At 49.8% G+C, this 22,288-nt stretch overlaps 1 protein-coding gene across 1 annotated transcript; it reads right to left on the reverse strand.

The window, feature by feature from the left end:
- Positions 1–876: 876 nt before the first annotated feature.
- LOC147727416 (uncharacterized) lies at positions 877–20,376 on the reverse strand. Its single transcript, XM_086963629.1, has 3 exons — positions 18,709–20,376; positions 1,363–1,531; positions 877–1,043 (listed from the first exon to the last, which is right to left on the reverse strand). Exons 1-3 carry the CDS (start codon positions 20,374–20,376, stop codon positions 877–879), a joined length of 2,004 nt encoding a protein of 667 aa, XP_086819755.1.
- Between the last annotated feature and the right edge of the window lie 1,912 nt (positions 20,377–22,288).

Raw genomic sequence — 22,288 nt, forward strand, 5'->3', positions numbered from 1 at the left:
TATCCACCAAAAACTGAGCCATGCAAATCTGCTGTGACATAAGGAGCACTCTGGTCTACATGTATCTTAACTGGTACCTCACCCTGTCCCTGGCTGTCCTAGCTGTAAGACATTCCTGTCACCTCGTCCATATCATAATCATTGTAATAGTACAGTCTTCCTTGAGGATCATCAAAATAGTTCTGATCAGAGCGACCTTGTGACGACTCATCCGCCTGAACCTCATCACGACCACCTCCACAACAACCCCGTCCGCGAGGACCCCGTCCTCTGGGGGCCGCAACTTTCTGTAACAGCTCCAGGCACTCATTTCGCCAGTGTCCCTCCTTTTTACAATATGCAGACTGGTTCAGCCCCAGGTGCACTATTTCTGCCAGTGCCGGCAGCTGTCAGGCCAGACCGGTGCCACACCCTCTAATGTTCCCCTAGCTGCCTGTGCATCAACACCTTCATCTTCAACTCTTTATTTTTCTTCTCCACCTATTCCTTCTCCTCATTTTCCCTATGCTCATAATCCTGGGCCATACTCAATATCACTGAAGCGGAGGATGTAGTCCAAGTGCTCTCCAAAGCCTGTAACTGAGTCGCGATCTCGGGAAGCAGGTTTGTAAGAAATCTGTTAACGAACAATCAAACACCTCCCTCCATTGACAAATCCTGCCCACTGAAATCCAAAAATACACCTTCAAATCTAGTAAAGAAATCGGATACACTTTCATCTTTCTTCTGACAACATGCTGCTAACTTATCCCAATCTACCCGTCTGGGTGGGATGAGGGAATGCATGTAAGTAATAATGCGACTCAGCAAACCTAGTATCTCATCCCTAGGCTTCTCAACAGGCTTCCTCTCTTTATCCTAAGCCCTGATCTCATCTCAAGTGCCATCCAACTCCACAACGTGGTCTTGTGTATGCACCTGCCTCAAAATATCCACCAGTACCAACAAACCAAAAAACATCTTGATATCTGCCAGCGCCATCACTGTTGACGAGGGGGCCTCTGTCAATTCTTTGTAATGTGCAGTCGGATTTTTCCTAGGGTCTGGCAAAAAAGAGAGCATAACGGGAAACAATAGGCGTAGCAGGGAGACTTGCAGTCATTGTATCCGCGGTATGCGAAGCTAGAGAAAAATCACGTGGTGCCGTAGCCGAAGCAGCCAGGTCAAGAGCAGAAGGACCAGAGGTGGAAGCAGGAGTAGCAGAAGACTGAGGCGTTGAGACAACAGGGTATATTCTGTGCAGGACATAGGGAGGTAGAGATCGGGTATCTAACAGCTCTTCCATGAATGCATCACCTTCCTTTCAGGGGACATAAGATTTTTCACATTGCAATCAAAACATCCTTTCAGCACCTTCTGTACCTATTTCTATTTTCTCTCTATCATACACTACTGCTTTCTGAGTCACAATCTGCATCTTCTCTCTCCGGGACTCTTTTTCTGCTTTCATGCGCCTTTGCCTCTCTTCCTTTTGCCATACCTGAAGAGAATCAAACATAGACTGTCTACTTTGTTTTGCCAACAAAATATCCTGCAGGAAATTTAGGATTTGTTTATCAAAGATACCTGTTAGTGGCCATTGCAGCTCAGCATTGTCCCTCATGTATTTTTGCCATAGTGTACTAAACATAATAGGTCCAATGCCCTGCTTGGTATACATATCAAAGTTCAGAATGCCTTCTGGAGGTGCAGGTTGTTTTTCCTCCAATCGAGCCTCAGCTGAGCAACAGCGGCACCCCAAACACCACAATTTGCTCAAACAAGGCATCATAATAGAGAAATGTTCACTTTTCGTACTATATGAATAACAAAAGAGTTGGTCCTAAGACTTCATCAAACAAAGGAAACCAATGGTTAGTCCTCATACTGCTCCAAAGAGACAGGCTCGAGCCCCAGGCATTTTCAAGAGTAAGCCAAATTCATTATGTTGCCTGGCAGAGTGTCTGCAGACACCCTGTATCTAAATGGTCTACAGACCTACCAACTTCAAAGAAGCCAAGAAATGGTCTTCAGAACTTACCCAAGATTATTCAAAATGCGCCATATTCACCAAGAATCAAGACCAACCCACCTGGTGCACACAGGTCGAACAAAGTTATTCTCCACTCCGACTCTTCGGACCAAACGGTCAGATCCAAGGGTTTTGCCTTTCAGGACCCCAGCCGGGATGACTGTTGGGTAAGGCCCCGCCCAATCAGAGAGGCGGGCAGCTGCGAGTACTAGGCTCTATCGTGCAGGGATCCCTGATCCGAATATCCGACCCAACGTGGCCCCATCCTCTCCACCCGTCTGCTGGGAAAGATGGGTCAGCCCAATGGAGTCCCTATTCGGCCGCCAACTGAAGGAAGTGACCCAATTAGGGCCACCTGGGTCCCTAGCGACCACCTCTCTGCCTTCCAAGGAATGAAGAGTCGATGAGAGAGTAGAGAATACAAACCAAGTTATTTATTAGTAATTGCGCTGGAGCGGAGTCCAGTCAGACTAGCCTCCTTAGATGCTACCGAGGGGACTGACTCCAGAACACTTGGTAAAACATAAAATGCATTTCCAACACCCCTAAAGACCTGCCCAGACTGGAATTTTCCAGCTTGGGCACTGATGAACAAAGGAGGTACAGAAGGATGAGTTATCACCTGCAAAATGGGCACATGTTATCACATTCTAAAGGTTATCTTGTTAAGGCTCAACACTCTCTAGTGTGGGAGCAGGGCTCCGAGAGAGAAAAGGCATGCGTAACAGTATAAGCTATTCATTAGTGCATTAGGATTCAACCTTGAATACGATAAGTAGCTCAAAGCAGCTTTTCGCAGAGGCAAACTGTTCATGATACATAGTGACGGTGCGTCCTTTGGGGGCGCTGCGGCATTGCGCCACTAATGCCAAGGCCCCAAATTCTTCGTTCTACTTCTCCGACGCTAATTCCACTCAGGACTCCAGTCCTGATTGGAATTAGTGTCTCTGCATCGGAGAAGTAGAACGAGGGAAGCTGGGGTGGGGGCGGGGCTGCGGCAGCACTCAGGCAGGGAGTTGAGTGACAGGCCAGCAGGCAGCGCAGTTGCAGTCCCAGCAATAGTGCGCATGTTCATTTTTGGGCTGAACATTTTTATGGTCAGCCCGAACATGCGCACTCTAGGCTGCACATTAGGAGACCGAAGGTTTGATGCCGCAGCCCCCCGGTCTCCTAATGGGCAGGGAATATCCCTGCCCACGACCAATCCTCTGGGCACTGCTGGAGCAGCATCAGTAGAGGGGTTGGCGCTGCAGTGACTTTGCGGCTGTTCCTGTTTCCTCCTCGGTCCTGCACTCTTCAACCATCATGCAGAGGCGGCACGGATGGGTACGTTCTAATTCTTTTATTATATTATTTTAATCTTCAATCCGCCCCCACCCCCATGCGACCCTCCCGCGAGTTTGTTTGTGTAGGTAGCTTCAGTCGGTTGAATGTATTTTTCTGAAGGCTTCAGAAAAATACATTCAACCTCACTTTGCTCATGTATAACTGTTTTTTCCAGACACAGAATATGGTATATATCTTTTGTTTGCAGATTTATCTAGCGCAAACTCGACCCGAACGTATTGAGCACTTTATATGAGCTCAAGTTGCATTACACAAATTCAAACGTATTCAGATGGGGATTTGAAGTCATTTGCCCAGAATCACAGGCTGTTGAGCAATGCCAGGACTCGAACCTGCTTTCTTGTTTCTAAAGTTAGCAGTTCCGGTCCTAGCGCCACCACAGTGGGTACATAAGAGCTTTCATTCGAACTGACAATAATGTCGGACTAGCCATAGCGGGCACCGGGCAATCCCCTGTTGCGCCGCACGGGTGGGGGCCGGTTTGGAGCCCCTGGGGGCTGTTTTTGTTACAGGGCCGTTTTTGCAGCATAGCTGCAAAATCGGCTCTGAAACACAATCGGCCGAAAACCGGCCCTGGTAAAGAACTCGGCGGCACACCCCCTCTCCCGGGCGGGCGGGGGGGGGCCGGCCGAGCACTTTGCCAGGTCCGGTTTTGGTACCCAGGCCCTGCCTGTATGTCTATAGAAGAAGAACACACACTGTGCCGACACAACATTTACAGGCTCATATTTTTTTACAACAGCACAATCCTTTGTTTTAAATATCTTAGAAAAGCATGCATTTTGCTGCAGCAGAGCCCCAGAGGTGGGTTGGAACAACCAGCTCCGCACTTAAGGTGTCAACAGTGAACAGTTTAGAACAGCGTGGAAGTTCAGGGGGCAGGATGGTTTACTTCACGGATGTCTTGTGCTTCAAAGCATGTAGGTTATTTTTCACTCTTGTCTCTCATTCACTCCACTTTATTGGTTGTTCTGTTCTGTGCTAACAGGTGCTATTTAAATTGCTAAAGATATATTTTTGTTAACATCATTGTTTGTTTGACGCAGGAGTCATCCCTGTTGTCTCAGACTCTTGGGGAAGGACAGGTGTGATGGGAAAAATTGACCAGGACAGAGGAAAAGGAGGTGACAGTTTTGGGTGACTGCGGAAGGGACCTGTGAATTGCGTGCACTAGGATTGGATTGGAAAGTCTGTGTTGCGCTGCACCGTCTGTTTTTCTGGCATGCCTTACTGTTTTCACTCAGTGGCAATCTGCAAGTCCAACAGAGGTGTTCTGCCGCAGGATTTGTTCTCTCTTGAGAGTGAACCCACAACCTGTGTAAGGGTCGCCTTGGACTCACGGTCTCTGAGGCAACATTTGGTATGTTAGCAAAACCATGGCACATGAGTATTGCTTTTCACCCGAAACCCGGTGGGAAAGCTCCCTTATGGGTCTCCCGTCCTTCCCGCCAAACCTGGGTCCCTAAGATGTGTCATTTGATTCCAGGTTTGTGAAGTCCAACGCAACTTGCATTACAGGGAATTTTTTCCAGAGTGCTGGGCTTCTGACCTTTGGTTCATAATGAACAAGTATTTTATTCTACACTACAAAATAATGACGGGAAACGATGGCTCTTTAAAAAGTGTGTTAGTATTACAGCACCTCACCACAAGTTAACGCAGCCAGCGATGGCAGTAGTGAACCCCACAAAGCCACTACAGATGCTTTTCATTTGTGTCAGTCCTGAGACATAAAGAAGAGGCTGCCAGAGCCCAGGTTCTTTGCTAGGCAACTGGGTGGACGCTTCTGAGTTCAGAGAGACTGGCTGTGAGCGATCACCGGTTTCCTGAGCTATTCACAGTTAAACTAAGGTGTGACAGGGTAGAGAGTTTGGTCAAGTTGTGCAATTTCTGCGTGTTCCAGGCAGCCCGACATATGTGACGTGCATTTCTAGATTAGGCTGCGATGGCTCAGCTGGACAGGAAGAAAGTGTAACTCAGACATCTGTTGTCACGTCTTTCAGATGATTGCAGATGTGGTGCACGTCACTCTCAGGAAGGTACAGTGCTGGTGTTTGCTTGTGCATGTGAAGTGGAGGAAGACGAAGCATACACTGTGAATCTGGCACTTTTTAATGCTTCTATTCACCTGGTTAAACCCTGTTGATAGACAAAGATACAATATCACACAGAGCCCTGTCCAGGAAGCAGGGTTATCGGACTTGTAGTGTTATTATAAGTGTTGTACAAAGTAAAGCAATAAGCCTGCTTCCTGTCTCGTAATACAATGAAAATAGTGAACGCTCTGAGCGCATTGTTTTTCTGAGATTGCATGATGAATGTTCTAATGCACATCAATAATCTAGTAAAGGTGCTATGTGTGAACACGAGCTATGCAGAATTAAGCTTCTTTACAATTGTCTTATTTTTCACTAGGTATTTAAATGACGCCCAGGCCCATCAATAATTCGAACCACTGCTTACAGAATGTATTCATAGCACACTAGTCTAAACTGGGCATGTGTGCTAAACTCTATCAAGACTATGCTATCCTGGGCTCATGTTACCATCATGACTTGCTCGATCATGTTATGGTACTGTGGACACGTTAGAAATTAAACACATTACAAACCAGATGATAAGAAGGTCAGAGATGGCGCCATGTTTATTGCGGACATTAGTGTACTTACCCTCAGAATTTGTTTTCACATATGCAAGTCTAAAGTAGTGGAAGACTTGCTCCTCCAACAACCACAGATTAAAGTGAAGGATGCAAAACCTTCTCGGTTCATCCAAGCATAACTGTGTGGTGTAAGAAGTGCACTGAGTAGGAGGCAGCTGGAAAAGTTACAGGACAAACAGGGGCCTGCACTCCAGGAGTACTAGTTCTTTAAACTCGACACCAATCTGCTCACAGCGCCAAGCACTTCACTCTGACCAAATGGACCTAGAAACATCGTTCACATCTGCTGCATGCGTTCGGCTGAAGGAAATGCTTCACAGGTAAGGGAGGACCTCAAAGATCATCTCATCAGAGGTTGTAGGCTCACAAACTGTCTGTAAGCATCTCAGAGGCTCCTTTATTTCTGCATGAAATTCTCTCTTTACTTCACTGATACAAAAAAATTGATTGTTCAATACTGCAGACTAGAAAGCAATAAGAGCAAGCAAATCTTGATTTCCACTCTGCGTAGTAGAAATTCACGTCCTACTTCTCTGCCCTAGCAATTAAAACATGTGGTGTAAAAGTGATAAACATTTAAGAGAAGTAATCAATGCTTAGAGCTGGCCAAATATTTTTGTAAACATCAATTTTGCCATGTTTAAAAGTTAAGTAGTGTCCAACAAAAAGAACGCGCTTGCTACCATGCCATTCAATCGTCATTCATGTCAATTAACTAACATTAGGTTTTTTAAAAGAACTCTCACCCACCAATGTAGTTGGTGGCAAGCTTCATCATCGAGTTCCCTTCAAAGATGCTGAGTGCATCTTAGGTGTGCTGCAACTTCTGATTACATCAGAGCTGGGGGGTTTTCTTTTGTGATAAGGTGAATTGGTGAGTGGAAATGTAAAACTACTTCCAAGATATCTGCTCTTGAGGATACATTTTAAAATGGACTCCTGGGGTAGGGTCAAAACGGTGGTGGGTGTGAATTGAGAAATTAAGGTCTCTCACATCCTGGTGTTTGATCGACATGTTTCAGCCAATGGTGCGTGCTGGTTGAGTCACAGTGGCTTTCTTCAGGACCAAGGTTTTAGGGCCAAACCCTGCTAAATTGTGAACGCACACAAACGAAGGCATGCATATATTGTGTGGTTTATTTGTGACTTATGTTTGTCATCCAACTTCTTGTTCTATCTGTAAACAGCAAATACAGCGAGACAGACATAAAACATCAAGACATGGTAGAATTAAAAAGCATTGATGAAGATAATGCAGAGCTGGCCCAGCAACATGCACATCATGCAACTGTATATATGTATCTGATTTTTCAACAAAGGCTCCTGTGCTGTGTAGTCTTGTCCCCAAGGAGGTCCCAATCACCAAGCATCATGCGCTATGGTGAAAAGTGGCACCTTATGAGCATGCTGAGGTGGTCCCTGCCTCCTGACAAAGGTTCTTGGGGCATGTCGTCTTGCTCCAATGTGGTCCCTGTCACCAAGAGTCCTCTAACTAAGCATATATTAGAACAAATTGAACGAGGAAGGCAGAACACAAAGTTGACAGTATTTAGTGGTGTAGGGCAATGCTGTCGCGGGCACTGGGTGCTTCCCCGGTGGGCCGGAGGAGTGGGGGCCAGTTTGTACCCAAGGGGGTCCGGTTTTGTTATGGGGGAATGGGGGAGGTGGTTTTGCAGCAGTGCTGCAATATCGGTCCCCTGTAACAAAAGCGGGAGTTGGGCATCTCACTAGCCTCCCCGCGCAATCTGCCACTGCTGGTTGCTGTTCACAGTCCAGCCCTGATTTAGGGGGAGGCAGAACACAATGGTGAAAGCAAGATAAACACATGGGCTCTCATGGAGTGAAAACAGAAAAAAGTGTTCCCCGAATGTGAGCAGTGGATTGATGCAAGTCATCCAGTGAAAAGGATGGTAAATAACCATGCTGCAGGGGAAGAACAAACACAAGAAGAGGGAAGGAAGCCATCATATAAAAAGCAAGCAAATGAGAGTTGCAGGAAATGCAATGAGAGTTGCAATGGTAAGCACTAGGCTGGATCAAAGTCCAGTAATAGTTTTTGGTGCTGTCTACAAGACGTCCTTTGTTAAAAGCTCCCTGAGCTTGAACTGTATTTGGAGATTCAGATCCAGATCATCTTTTCCACCTGTGCCTAACTGTGTTACACGGAGTGCACATGCACAGCTTATTTTGGAATCTGTCCATCTATTATGTAACAACGAGTCATGCATCAAAAAATCACCAACCTGCTACCATTTTTTGCAGCTTTCTTGAAGTGCATATCTTCTAAATAATGCACTGTATACATTGTTTGTTTTGTCTTTTATAAAATTTGCTGTTTCAATCCAAGTCACAGTAATGGCCTATAGGATTCAGTTGATGGCGCTGCAGGCCTGTATGAATTCCAATGTTCATGTGCGAGGGAACAGTCCCTACCTTGTGTTGGATGAGAGCTCAAGATCTTGACCAAGTAGTCATGTAAGTGCTAGATGTTTATGGCGACTCAAGTGGACGGCCGGTCGCATGTGTGTGTGCAGCTGCTTGTTGTTTTTTCATCTTATTTTAAGTTTTGTATTGTTTCCCAGCAGACAACTACAGGGTCCTACTGGCCTTACCTGTGTTTAAATCCATTAGAAATGCCAGTCAATGATAGGCCTGTCCTATCTTTTGATGTACGAAGTTCTCCGCTGGACTGCGGAGTCTCTGCACTCGTAAACTTCCTATTGAAATGCAGTTTTGTGAATACTGAAAAAGTATAAACACACACAAACGTGTACGATTTCCTTAGTAAATCAGGCCCTGCAAGTGTAATTTTGCTACCAGTGAAATTACTAGAGGTAAAATTACACTTGTAATTTGCGAATATGAAAAAGTATCAAAGTTACTACAGCAAGGATAAACTTAGTAGTTTACACAAAAGTGTAAGTTTATCTTTATGATTCAGTCCTCATGTGTTTATATATGTAGTCATATATAATATCTTGGTAATATCAGTGTTTTTTTCAGTTTTTATTCATAACGATAACTGTACATTAACCTTTGTTTTTTAGCAATTTTTAAAATGTTATACCTCATGCAACAGCTCCTTGCACCAAAACAGCCGTGAGCCGATAGCTAGGCACTCTAGTAAGTGTTAAGGATTCAAATCCATGGAAAACCCATTCATTGGTTGACTTTTATTATTGGTGTCATTTGTCGATTTTGAACAACCTTTCCAAATAATTAGCACAAATCAAAAAAAGTTGGAATGTCAAGTTTCATACAGCTCCATTTGGGTAGATAAAGGGGTGGGGTAATAAATGTTCTGTTTTCCTATTGCTACTGCCGTAGCTAAATTTGCTCTTCATTAAAGCAAAAGCCGTAGAACAAAGCTTTACCACCGTCACAACATTTTATGTTTATGCAGAAGTGTACCTTTGCTTCATTTAGAAAATCAATTCAGACACATTTTTATCACAAAAAGATTCTGGGCAAGTTTTGAAGGATTAAGGGGAAAATGCTTTTATATATCTCTACCATACATTCACAGATCCTTCTCAGATCTGGATCCTTAAATCTTCGGAGGATACAACATGAGAACAAAAAAATATATATTAATGGAAGAGGACACATTTTTTTTCCCCTTGTCCAATGCAGGATTCATGCTTCCTCAGAGGATTTGGGGATCCAGGAAATCTGTTCGGATTTCAGCAAGTAAACATTTGTAATGCAGCAGCCTTTATAGTATGACAGACTCAGAATCCATCATCCTGACAACATTGACAGAGGTATTTTCCAAGCGCGAAAAGTCATGACGCGCGCACTTAGGACCAGGCCCCCCGGGCCCCGCCTCCGGTCTCTTGTCGTTGGGCGGCCGGGTAGTCCAACGGGCAGCCGGCCGCCTTTCACTTCCGGGTCACCGAGTGACGCACTTCGGGAGTGGTAGAGGGCGGAGACCTTTGGCCTATTTAGGGTCAAATCCCCGGGGCCTCCGTCTCTGTTCCTGCTACCACTCCAGTCGCCCAGACCTCACGCCGGCGCTTAAACCCCACCCTTGTAGAAGCCCAGCCTTCTTGAACTGCAGGCTCTGCATCTCTCGTTGGATTGTCGAGGGAGAGTGGAGTTTGGAGTCGGGGCGATTCGAGCGCGGTAGCAGGCCTTCGTTGGTGGCTTTGGGAGGAGAGGTGGCGGAATCGAGTGCAGCTGTTGCTGTTCAACGCCCACTGAGCCAGGTAAGGAGTCGGGTGCCTGGGGGGGCCCGTGTGCAACCGTAGATTGCGGTGGGGTTGGAGTGTGCAGTTAATGATTCTGCCTCTACAGTTGTTTGCGGCTGTGTGCGGGGCTCCGGAGGTGCGGGCTCCTGCCGGGCAACGTGGGCGGTGCGCCGGGGGGACCGGGTGCGGGGAACTTGCGAAGTTGAAGCAGGGTTAGTAGCAGAGGGAGCGCACGCGTAGTAGCACGTCAGTAAGGGCCTGGGGGCAGCTCGATTGCAAAGGGAAGACTTCGGCAGTCGCTAGGCAACGGAGGCGCTAGCCGGACAGGACACGCGACAGGCGCGAACGGAAGGCAGTGGGTGATAGGGCGCGCGCAGGCTGAAATACAACTAATAGGGACAGCACCGGAGCAGGCAGTATTAGCGGGATTACCGAGGCATTGCTGAGCGAGAAAGAGCGCACGAGTGCAGGGCAAAGGTACCATGGCGCCTAAGAAGGGAGGGCAAAAAGAAAGGAAACTGATCCCGAATTGCCGCAGATAATGAAACTACTGCTTGCGAAGTTAAGCAAAGACAACGAGAAGAGCAGCGAAGAGAGTGACCCCGCACAAGAGGAGCAGGCTACCATAAGGGAGCGCCCTCGCAGGGAAGAGTACCACCTAGGGCTGCCTTTCCCCCTTTGAATAAGAAACCAAAAGCGCAACGGAAAGGGAAAGGGGGGGCTAAGCAGAAGAGATATAGGCCCAGCCAAGACGTAGGAGATAGGGACGTGAGATCAGTAGGTCCCGTCCCCCCCCCCCGTTGGAGGTCGAGATAGTAGTGCCCTCCCACCCACTCCAGTGTTACCAAGGGCAGTGGTGCAAGGCGCAGATCCCCCTTCAAGGGTAGAGATTCCAGGTGGGGCACCCGCGCCATTGGATCCAGTGGGATCAGTACTGACAGAAATTAGGGAAGCACTGAAGGCCTTAGCTCCGGCGAGCGGGGCTACCACAGTCCTTGATCCACCGGCTCCGCTCCCATCGCAACCGGCGGTCGCAGTGGGAGTTGCGCAGGACCCTAGGGATGGCCTGCTGGCATTGGTTGCATCCTTGGTGGGGCAACTAGCTTCTCCAGTAGGGGGTAGTAATAAACCTAGCATGGTAGCAGCGGCACCTTGGGTTCCCGCGCAGGCGGCGGAGAAGGGTGTGCTGAATGACATACAGAGATTTACAAAAGGGGGTGGTGATGAACAGAGTGTCTGAATTGAGCAGACCACTCTTACCCAGTCCAAAGATCAGGGTTTGATCCATCACCGTTATTTATCTCACTGCCCCATCCCAGCTCAGAACCTGGCTATATGCAAATCAGTCTGTCCCTGGCCCAGTGCATCATGGGAACAGGGCAGACTAAACTACCAAGCCAATTCTTTACCAGAAAGGAGACAAGCTACCGGGGACCGGTTTCTGGCATTTCAGCCGTCTTCGGCCCGGCTTGCTTGAATCCTGATGGAGCAGTGAGAAAGGGACAGGAACCGACTAATTTGCATACAGCCAGGTTCTGAAACTGGGATGGTGCAGTGAGCTAAAAAACGGTGTTGGATCTAGCCCTGATCTCTTGACTGGGTGAGAGCTTGCTGCTTAATTCAGAGACTCTGTCCCTCACCACCCCTTGTTGTAAATATTTTTGTCCACCCTAAGCGTGGAAGGGTATTCTCAGATGTGAGACCCTTGCTCATTGCACCATCAGGATTCAAGCAAACCGGGCCGAAGACGGCTGTAATGCCAGAAACCGGTCCCCGGGAGCTTGTTTCCTTCCCAGTGTAAGAATTGGCTTTTGTAGTTTGGTTTGCCCTGTTCCCATCATGTACTGGGACAGGAACAGACTAATTTGCATACAGCCAGGTTCTGAAACTGGGATGGTGCAGTGAGCTAAAAAACGGTGTTGGATCTAGCCCTGATCTCTTGACTGGGTGAGAGCTTTCTGCTTAATTCAGAGACTCTGTCCCTCACCACCCCTTGTTGTAAATATTTTTGTCCACCCTAAGCGTGGAAGGGTATTCTCAGATGTGAGACCCTTGCTCATTGCACCATCAGGATTCAAGCAAACCGGGCCGAAGACGGCTGTAATGCCAGAAACCGGTCCCCGGGAGCTTGTTTCCTTCCCAGTGTAAGAATTGGCTTTTGTAGTTTGGTTTGCCCTGTTCCCATCATGTACTGGGACAGGAACAGACTAATTTGCATACAGCCAGGTTCTGAAACTGGGATGGTGCAGTGAGCTAAAAAACGGTGTTGGATCTAGCCCTGATCTCTTGACTGGGTGAGAGCTTTCTGCTTAATTCAGAGACTCTGTCCCTCACCACCCCTTGTTGTAAATATTTTTGTCCACCCTAAGCGTGGAAGGGTATTCTCAGATGTGAGACCCTTGCTCATTGCACCATCAGGATTCAAGCAAACCGGGCCGAAGACGGCTGTAATGCCAGAAACCGGTCCCCGGGAGCTTGTTTCCTTCCCAGTGTAAGAATTGGCTTTTGTAGTTTGGTTTGCCCTGTTCCCATCATGTACTGGGACAGGAACAGACTAATTTGCATACAGCCAGGTTCTGAAACTGGGATGGTGCAGTGAGCTAAAAAACGGTGTTGGATCTAGCCCTGATCTCTTGACTGGGTGAGAGCTTTCTGCTTAATTCAGAGACTCTGTCCCTCACCACCCCTTGTTGTAAATATTTTTGTCCACCCTAAGCGTGGAAGGGTATTCTCAGATGTGAGACCCTTGCTCATTGCACCATCAGGATTCAAGCAAACCGGGCCGAAGACGGCTGTAATGCCAGAAACCGGTCCCCGGGAGCTTGTTTCCTTCCCAGTGTAAGAATTGGCTTTTGTAGTTTGGTTTGCCCTGTTCCCATCATGTACTGGGACAGGAACAGACTAATTTGCATACAGCCAGGTTCTGAAACTGGGATGGTGCAGTGAGCTAAAAAACGGTGTTGGATCTAGCCCTGATCTCTTGACTGGGTGAGAGCTTTCTGCTTAATTCAGAGACTCTGTCCCTAACCACCCCTTGTTGTAAATATTTTTGTCCACCCTAAGCGTGGAAGGGTATTCTCAGATGTGAGACCCTTGCTCATTGCACCATCAGGATTCAAGCAAACCGGGCCGAAGACGGCTGTAATGCCAGAAACCGGTCCCCGGGAGCTTGTTTCCTTCCCAGTGTAAGAATTGGCTTTTGTAGTTTGGTTTGCCCTGTTCCCATCATGTACTGGGACAGGAACAGACTAATTTGCATACAGCCAGGTTCTGAAACTGGGATGGTGCAGTGAGCTAAAAAACGGTGTTGGATCTAGCCCTGATCTCTTGACTGGGTGAGAGCTTTCTGCTTAATTCAGAGACTCTGTCCCTCACCACCCCTTGTTGTAAATATTTTTGTACACCCTAAGCGTGGAAGGGTATTCTCAGATGTGAGACCCTTGCTCATTGCACCATCAGGATTCAAGCAAACCGGGCCGAAGACGGCTGTAATGCCAGAAACCGGTCCCCGGGAGCTTGTTTCCTTCCCAGTGTAAGAATTGGCTTTTGTAGTTTGGTTTGCCATGTTCCCATCATGTACTGGGACAGGAACAGACTAATTTGCATACAGCCAGGTTCTGAAACTGGGATGGTGCAGTGAGCTAAAAAACGGTGTTGGATCTAGCCCTGATCTCTTGACTGGGTGAGAGCTTTCTGCTTAATTCAGAGACTCTGTCCCTAACCACCCCTTGTTGTAAATATGAATGACATACAGAGACAGTTGGCTCTCTTGGTGGCAACGCGCAAAGCGACTCCCAGCATGGCGACAGGAGCGATTCCCCCCGCAGCTGCGTTAGCAACTGTACCTATAGGACAGTGGTTCCCAAAGTGTGCGCTATGCATAATGATGACCCTGTAACTGCCTCCTGATACCTGTGATCAGGCTGCACGATTGTAGGGGCTAAAAGGAATTTAACACCCCTGCCTCCCCCATCTCTCCTCTGTCTTCCGGCCTGTGTCTGAGCCCGGGCTGCTGCAGCTCGAGCTGCTGTTTCTGGCGTCTTAACACATACGTTTTTCACAGGTCTTCAAAAGCGCATTTACGTTCCTTTGGAACTGGTTAAGGAGGGTTTGAGGGTTTGTTGTTTTGTTGACTGATTCCAGTATCCCATGTGTCCCCACTCTGCCGATTCGATATTTCACACTTTTTATTTTATTTTTACTGCCTCAGTGGGGGAATGCATGTAGTGAAAAGACATCTCACAAGTAGGGACTACACATTTTCCCATGTTCACAGAGAGAGAGCATTTTGTTAAGAATAAATTGTTACTTCCTTTTCATTTTTGTTGTAATTTAGCCGTTAATGTTGGTTTTCCACAAGGGGTTGTCTGGGGAGTCCATAGGATCGCCTTTATCCCACATAGAAGCAGGCAGGGTCAGAGGCCTGGTGGAGAGTGTTAGGTGGGTGGGTGTGGGGTCAGGGGCCTGGTGAAGAGCGTTGGGTGGGTAGTGGGTCAGAGGCCTGGTGGAGAGCGTTTGGTGGGTGGGTGCGGGGTCAGAGGCTGTTTACAAATTTATGCTGATGTGAAAAGCCTCTTGCGCCGTGCTCTTTGTAATTTTACTACGTCATCCGATTAGGTGCTCCCCAAAAGCAGCACAAGTCCCCCTACCAAGTATTTTTTTGCAGTTTTATATAGCGCAAACTCCACCGGAAGGCATCAGAGCACTTTACATTAGCGCCACTTGCGTTACAGACGGACACATTCATTTTTAGGTACGGGGAGTCCATCATGCTTTTGAAATGGTGCCATTGTTCCAGGTGGCAGCCCCCTCCATTGGGTGGGAAGGGTGAAAGGGGGTGGCCGAGAAGGGTGTAAGGCAGAGGGGAGAAGGGTGCAAGACAGAGAGGAGAAGGGTGCAAGGCGTAGGGGAGAAGGGTGCAAGGCAGAGAGAAGAAGGGTGCAAGGCGAAGGGGAGAAGGGTGCAAGGCGGAGGGGAGAAGGGTGCAAGGCAGAGAGGAGAAGGGTGCAAGGCAGAGGGGAGAAGGGTGCAAGACAGAGGGGAGAAGGGTGCAAGACAGAGAGGAGAAGGGTGCATGGTAGAGAGGAGAAGGGTGCAAGGCAGAGGGGGAGAAGGGTGCAAGGCAGAGGGGAGAAGGGTCCAAGGCAGAGAGGAGAAGGGTGCAAGGCAGAGGGGAGAAGGGTGCAAGGCAGAGAGGAGAAGGGTGCAAGGTGGAGGGGAGAAGGGTGCAAGGCAAAGGGGAGAAGGGTGCAAGGCAGAGAGGAGAAGGGTGCAAGGCAGAGAGGAGAAGAGTGCAAGGCGGAGGGGAGAAGGGTGCAAGGCGGAGGGGAGAAGGGTGCAAGGCAGAGAGGAGAAGGGTGCAAGGTAGAGAAGGGTGCAAGGCAGAAGGGAGAAGGGTGCAAGGCAGAGGAGAGAACGGTGGAAGATAGAGAAGGGTGCAAGGCAGAGGGGAGAAGGGTGCAAGGCAGAGTGGTTGCAAATAAAGTTTTATGACAGTGATGGCTACTCTCTGAATCCTTCATCACGTCTAGGCTTTGATCTTCATGTAGACCAGTGGTTCCCAAAGGGTGCGCCGCGGCACCCCGGTGCACGGGTAAAAAACATGGTGGGGAGCCACGTCCAACTGCCAATTAGGTCAAGGGAGCCACGGGTCAAAAATGTTTGGGAACCACTGCTATAGGAGGTAGGGAAACAGCAGCCAAGAGCGTGGAGTTGGGAGGAGTGCCTGGGGGAATGCAGGGGAATGTGTTGTCCCAGCCAGGTATGCTAGCGACGCATGTGACTATGGAAGTGCGGGAAAACATTTGGAAGGGGGCATATGTGGATATATTCTCACTCATCAGGCCCAAAAGGAGGGACGTCGACTACAAGGAAAGGGATGGGAAGGAGGGCTCCTTCAGGGACAGGAGGCCGAGAATAGAGGATTCCTTAACTAATTGGCTTTTTGGTTTCCATGTGTTTCCAACAGTGTTGTTGGAGAAGAGGCCTGAGTTGGCAATTCCTTTGGTTTTTTTACACAAACAAGATTGTGAAAGCACATACAACTCATGGGGGTACAGTTTGGTTAAACTATGATAGGGAATTCCGTTGGGCAAATGAAGAGAACCCAAACATTGGGTGGGATCAAGTGGAGGTGAACGCTTGGTTGGAAAGTGTGAATAGTAGGGAACATCCCGCTAGGCAGCCCTTTCGGACCTCCCATGGAGGCCCGGGGGAGAAGAGGGGGACTTGCTGGGCATTTAATAGCAAAATGTGCACCTGGCCCGCCGGGCAGTGCAGATTCAAGCATGTGTGCGCTTTCTGTGGCCATCCCTCACATCCCGAGTTCAAGTGCAATAAGAAAGCCAAGGAGTTCAAGAAGGCCGGGCTTCTACAAGGGGGGGTTTATGCACCGGCGTGAGGTCTGGGCAACTGGAGTGGTAGCAGGAACAGAGACCGAGGCCCCGGGGATTTGACCCTAAATAGGCCAAAGGTCTCCGCCCTCTACCACTCCGGAAGTGCGTGACTCGGTGAAAGGCGGGCGGCTGCCCGTTAGACTACCCGGCCGCCCAACCACAAGAGACCGGAGACGGGGCACGGGGGGCCGGGTCCTAAGTGCACGCGTCATGGCTTTTCGCGCTTGGCATAGGACCCGGACCCCTCAGCAGTGTCCCCGCCTCCCCCTATCTGACATTGACATGCAAGCCCACGTTGAAATCACCAAGAGATTTGAGTGGGTAAATACGGCCATGTTTAATCACAAACAATGCATAAACATGACGAGCAAATAACATGCATAAATGGTATTTACAAACACACTTTAATAACAACTTTTATGATTGCTCTTCTCATGCCCCCAGCACCAAGGGAGGAGCCCCATCTGGTTCGCATCTCGCAACTGAGCATCCTACGCCAGGTGCCGCGCACCTGCCCCTTAGAGTGAATGAATGAATAAAATATTTAATAAAGCGCACGATGGCCGAGCGGCTTCCTGGCGCTGGGGACCTGATCAGAACTCAACAGAGGGGACCCAAGGAGACTTAAGAGGGGAATGCCTGAGAGAAGAGAAAGGTTTTAAGAGCTTTGCGGAAGTGAGTGTAGATGGGAATGGAACGGATGGAAAGGGGAAGGCTGTTCCAGAACTGGGGGGCCAGGACAGAGAATCGAGTGCCCCCTGTTCTGGATTTACGGAAGCGAGGGATATGAAGAAGAGAAAGAGAAGAGGAGCGAAGAGTGCGGGCCGGGACATGAGAAGAAACAAGACAGGTGATGAACAGGGGCGCAGAGCGGGAATGAGCCCGAAAAGCTAGACAAGCCAGTTTGAAAAAGGATCTAAAGCGAACAGGGAGCCAGTGAAGTGATTTGAGAACCGGGGTGATGTGTGAAGATTTAGGGAAAGAAAGGATAAGACGAGCAGCTTGATTTTGGATGGCCTGTAGACGGCGGGATTCGTAAGCAGGGATGCCCACGTACAGGCTGTTCCCATAGTCAAGGCGGGAGATGACAAGGGCCATGACTATGGATTTAAGTGCATCGGTAGAAAAAAAGCGTGAAATTTTCCGAATTAAACGGAGAGAAAAGAAACAAGAAGACACCACGGAGCTGATCTGACTGTGCATTGATAGGTCATGACTGACCTTAATCCCAAGAGTGCGGACAGAAGAAGCAGGCACCGGGGGGGGGCCAAAAGAAAGGGGCCAGTGTGCCGGGGACCAAGGGTTGGAAGGACCACCAGTGAGAACAAGTTCCGTCTTATCTGGATTGAGCTTCAGATGGTTGGCGCTCATCCAGTCAGAAATGAAGATTAAAGTAGAACAGAACTTGGAAAGGGAATCAGGAGTAGAAGAAAGATCAAAGACGAGCTGGAGGTCATCTGCGTAATTGTACACAGAGGCCCCCAGCTCAAGAAGAGAGGTGATGAGAGGATGAATATAGAGTTTGAAGAGAAGAGGGGAAAGAGAAGAGCCTTGGGGAACGCCACAAGTGACTGAGCGGGGTGGAGCAGAAAAGCCGGGGAGATGAACTGCCTGGGACCTGTCCCGAAGGAAGGACGCCAGCCAGGAAAAGGCCGCACCCCGAATGCCCGCTGCGCTGACACGGTCGAGAAGGATGGAATGATCGACCGTGTCAAACGCAGCGGACAGATCGAGGAGGACCAAAGCTTGGGGGAGATTAGAGTCGGCTTTCCTCTTGAGCTCGTCCAAGACTGCGAGGACCACCATCTCCGTGGAGTGGCCCGGGCGAAATCCTGCTTGATGGGATGCAATATATAAGTGGAGAGGCAGGAAGTGACATGGGCTTCAAGGATCTTGCCGAGGTAGGGAAGAAGAGAAATGGGTCGGAAATTAGAAGGAAGAGAAGGGTCTAGACCGGTTTTTTTTTAGAATAGGGAGGACTACTGCGGATTTGAAGGAAGAGGGAACTGAACCAAGGGCCAAAGAGGAGTTGAGGAGAGCAAGAGGGGGGGCAGGACAGTTAGTGAAAAGAGTTTTGAGAATGCGTGCTGGCGCGCAATCCACGGGAGAGCCAGACTTGATTTTGACCAGAAGTTTTAAGAATGAATCGGTAGAAATAGGAGGGAAAAGAGCGAAGGAGAAAGAGGGACAGGTGGAGGGACAAGTAGGACGAGGTTGAGGTACTGTGGGAATGTTGGCTTTGATCTTCACGATCTTGTCGATAAAGAAGTCATTAAGAGAAGAGCAGAGGGATTGTGAGGGAACCAGGCTAGGGGTGGAGCGATCAGAGGTGGCAAGATTATGAACCAGAGAGAAGATTTCACGAGGTTTATTGGCCGCGAGAGCTACTCTTTCAGAAAAATAAGCGGTTTTGGCCGCTAAGATCGCTTTTTTATATTCAGTAAGGAGTGATTTGTATTTGGCGCGCAAGGAAGAGCAATAGTTCCGTCTCCAGTGGCGTTCCGACCGTCTAAGGTCGAGTTTGAGTGTTTTAAGTTCTGGAGAGAACCATTTGTGCGCGTCGTGGGAGCGAACCGCCTTGATCTTTCGGAGCGGAGCGACTAGATCGCACGAAGAGGAAAGCCATGTGCCAATGGCGTTGACCTGGGAGTCAAGGGGAAGATTGGTGAGGTCAGGAACAGAGGAAGCCAAAGTGAGCGAGAGGGAATCAAGATCGGTCCGATTCCAACTACGGGCTAAGATGTTTTTCGGAAGGGGGGGCTTGTCGACCGCTCCCAGATGGATGGAGAAGGAGATGGAAGAATGATCCGACCAGACGCATGGGGATGTGAGAAGAGATGAGACAATGGGGCGTGAGGACCAGATTTGATCCAAAGTATGACCATGGACGTGAGTAGGGACTGAAACGTGAGATGTGAAGTTTAAACATTGGAGAGTACCAGAAAAATCTTTTGAGGGGAGGTCTTCCTTAGGGTCGCCCGGCCAATAATTAAAATCGCCGAGCAGAAGGACGGAGGAATTGTTGACCACAAGAGTGGCCATAAGGTCCTGGAGGGAGGCTACAAAAGAAGGCATAGATTGGGGGGGGCGATACACAAGGACAACAGTGAGGGGGGCAGAGAGATTGAGAGAGCGGGCAACAAGGTAGTCTACATTGGATATGAGGGGGTGATTAAGAAGTTGAAATTTGAGGGTCGACCGAATGATCATCGCCACCCCTCCCCCCGCCCTGCCGTCCGGACGGTCAGCCCGGAGGGCATAATGGGTGTCAGGAAGAATGGCTAAGAGGTCGGGAAGGGAGTCGGCAGAAAACCAAGTTTGAGTCAGAAAGAGGAAATCAGGGGAATCGGTAGTGAGAAGGTTGAAGAGAGCTGTCTGGTGTTTGACAGCAGAGCGGGTGTTAAGCAATATAGCAGAGGCTATAGTGGGGGCAGGGGTGGGAAGGGAACGTGGAATAAGGGAAGAGTCAGCAGCGGGTGGAGTGGGACTAGAAGGAGCCAGAGGAAGATGAGGAGGGGTAGAGACAGAAATGCCAAGTGTGTCAAGGTGTCGCAGGAGGGAGGGCGAAGGGGGGGAAGCAGCGGTAAGAGCCATGAGTTGAGCTGGGGTATACGCCAAGGAAGGGGCAGAGTGCATGGCCCCTGGTCCCGGTCTGTCGCGGACGGGCGCAGACGGGCTTAACTTAGGCGCAACTTCGGCGCGCCTTCGTCGCGCCCGCTGCGCTCGTCCGCTGCGCGGCCGGGACTGGGCAACCATGATATGGGAACACATGGGGAGAAAGAACAGGGGGCGTGGCAAGGGGGGAGGGGCCAAAGAACAGCTGCACCGAGCCCAGACCCGCCCAAGATGGTGGAGCCGCCCGTCCCACTCCAGGAGTCAGGCGAGGAGGGGGCGATCAGCGGAGGAGGTCTGGGTCGCGTGCAGGGGCAGCCAGGAAGGACTGGAGCGCTAGGTCCAAAGCGCTGAAGAGCGGAGCAGGTAGGCGGATAAAAACTATCCCAAAGAAATGTCACAAGGATTAAAAAGCAGCGTTGCTCCCGGTGGTGGGCCCCAACCTCTGATCCTTGTCCACCATTACCAGGGCCCCCCCCTCGACCACCAGGCTGCCCAGGGACCCAGGAGGCTCAAAATCTGTCGCCCTAGCCTCCCGAGCCGGTGGTCACTTCCTCCCAGCGGAGAGCTTACCATATCCCCCCTCAGTGCTGGCCTATGGAGTACGCAAGGCGGACTCCCGTCCATTGTGTTAGTCACTGTTACTGATCGCAGGTCTCTTTACCGCCACAAGGGTGGCCAAGGCCCTCAGGTCTGACACCCTCCCCACCTGCGTTCAGAATAAACTACCAAAGTTCCTTGATGAAAGTATCTGGGCCCAAGCCCGACAGATGCACACCATCGTGGTGATACATTGCGTCCCCTGAGATCATCCGGTGCTGGATATAACGCAAGCGGCCCTTCACTGAGCACAACCTTGCCAACTCTCCATTGAGTCGTCTTACTGAAACGTTCAAAGACCGAGCCCGTACTCCCGGGCCCCATGTCCTGCGCGATATCATGCCTGACCAAGCAATCCTGGCTGATGGAAAAACGCGCCCCAACCATGCAAATTCCGCGAGCAAAGCTTCCTTAACCGCCAGGCGTCCCCGGTCAACCATGTCATTGCCTCCCAAGTGCAAGATAATCCAATCAGGAGACTTGTGCCCTTCCTGTTCCCTCAGTTCCTCCATGAGCTGCCTCAAGTGCCGGATTTGCATCCCACCGACGCCTCGCCACAGGAATTCAGTCTGGCTCAAGCCCGCCGGCTTCGCCACCTGCCGTTGCTGTAAACGCACAGTCGCGCGACGCACGAACGAGTGCCGAGTACCCACACCACCTTTGCGGGCAGACTAATTAAGAGGAGAGAAATGAAAAAGTCAAGCACAGTCCACCATGAGTCTTCAACAGTTTGTCATAACAATTCCCGCCTCACATATCTCTTATAACAATCTGAAGTCCAGCTCCCCACTCCTTTTACCGCGCTGGTGTGGAGGCCTGCCCCAGCAGCCAGAGTGGCCACGCCAATTCTAAATGAATGAGAGGAGTACCCTGCCGCCCCTAACCCCAACTTGGCCAGTGCTAACCTAAAAACTTGCTTTGAACTGGAATTGTGACAAACAGTCCCCATTCTCGTGAATGAACAGGGCCTGCCCCCCCTGTCTGGGCGCAGGGCCAAGTACACCCGCATCCGGGTTACCGGGCTGGCCGCCACCCCAGGAGCTGAACGTAAATGAATGGTGGCCCCTTCCCCCCCCCTGGTCTGTCTTGGATCTTCTCAGAAATACATCCAGCCCTCCTGGGGAAATAACCGTGTCACGGAACTGAAGGCCACCCGCTTGGCCAGATTTAGAAGCCCCTACCACTTCACCCAGACGGAAGGCCCCGTAGAACGCCAGGGAAAACGCCGCCCCCAACAAGACCCCTTCAAACAATGAACTACAAATTGTGGGGAGCGCCTCTAGAATGTCAATTAAGGTCGGGATATCCAGAGTCCGACGCTGGTCCCGCTTAGGCCCCTCCAGTTTGGCCCACCCTGCCAGGGCCTTCCTGACTACAAAATGCGTAACCCGGGTCCCGCTCCCCTGCCAGTTTCGCGAAGAAGCCTATCGCAGACAGATGCGCCCTAGCATATGCCACTGCCCTGCCCTGG

The sequence above is a fragment of the Lissotriton vulgaris genome, chromosome 3_1 (assembly GCF_964263255.1).
Source record: "Lissotriton vulgaris chromosome 3_1, aLisVul1.2, whole genome shotgun sequence".
Classification (NCBI taxonomy): Eukaryota; Metazoa; Chordata; class Amphibia; order Caudata; family Salamandridae; genus Lissotriton; species Lissotriton vulgaris.

Coding starts and splice junctions, on each gene's coding strand:
- LOC147727416 (XM_086963629.1), bottom strand. CDS start 20,376: ATGTGTTCCCATATCATGGTTGCCCAGTCCCGGCCGCGCAGCGGACGA. Junction 1,532..18,708: donor AAATCAAGTCTGGCTCTCCC/GTGGATTGCGCG, acceptor AATTTCCTGCAG/GATATTTTGTTGGCAAAACA. Junction 1,044..1,362: donor TAGAGAGAAAATAGAAATAG/GTACAGAAGGTG, acceptor CTTTTTTGCCAG/ACCCTAGGAAAAATCCGACT.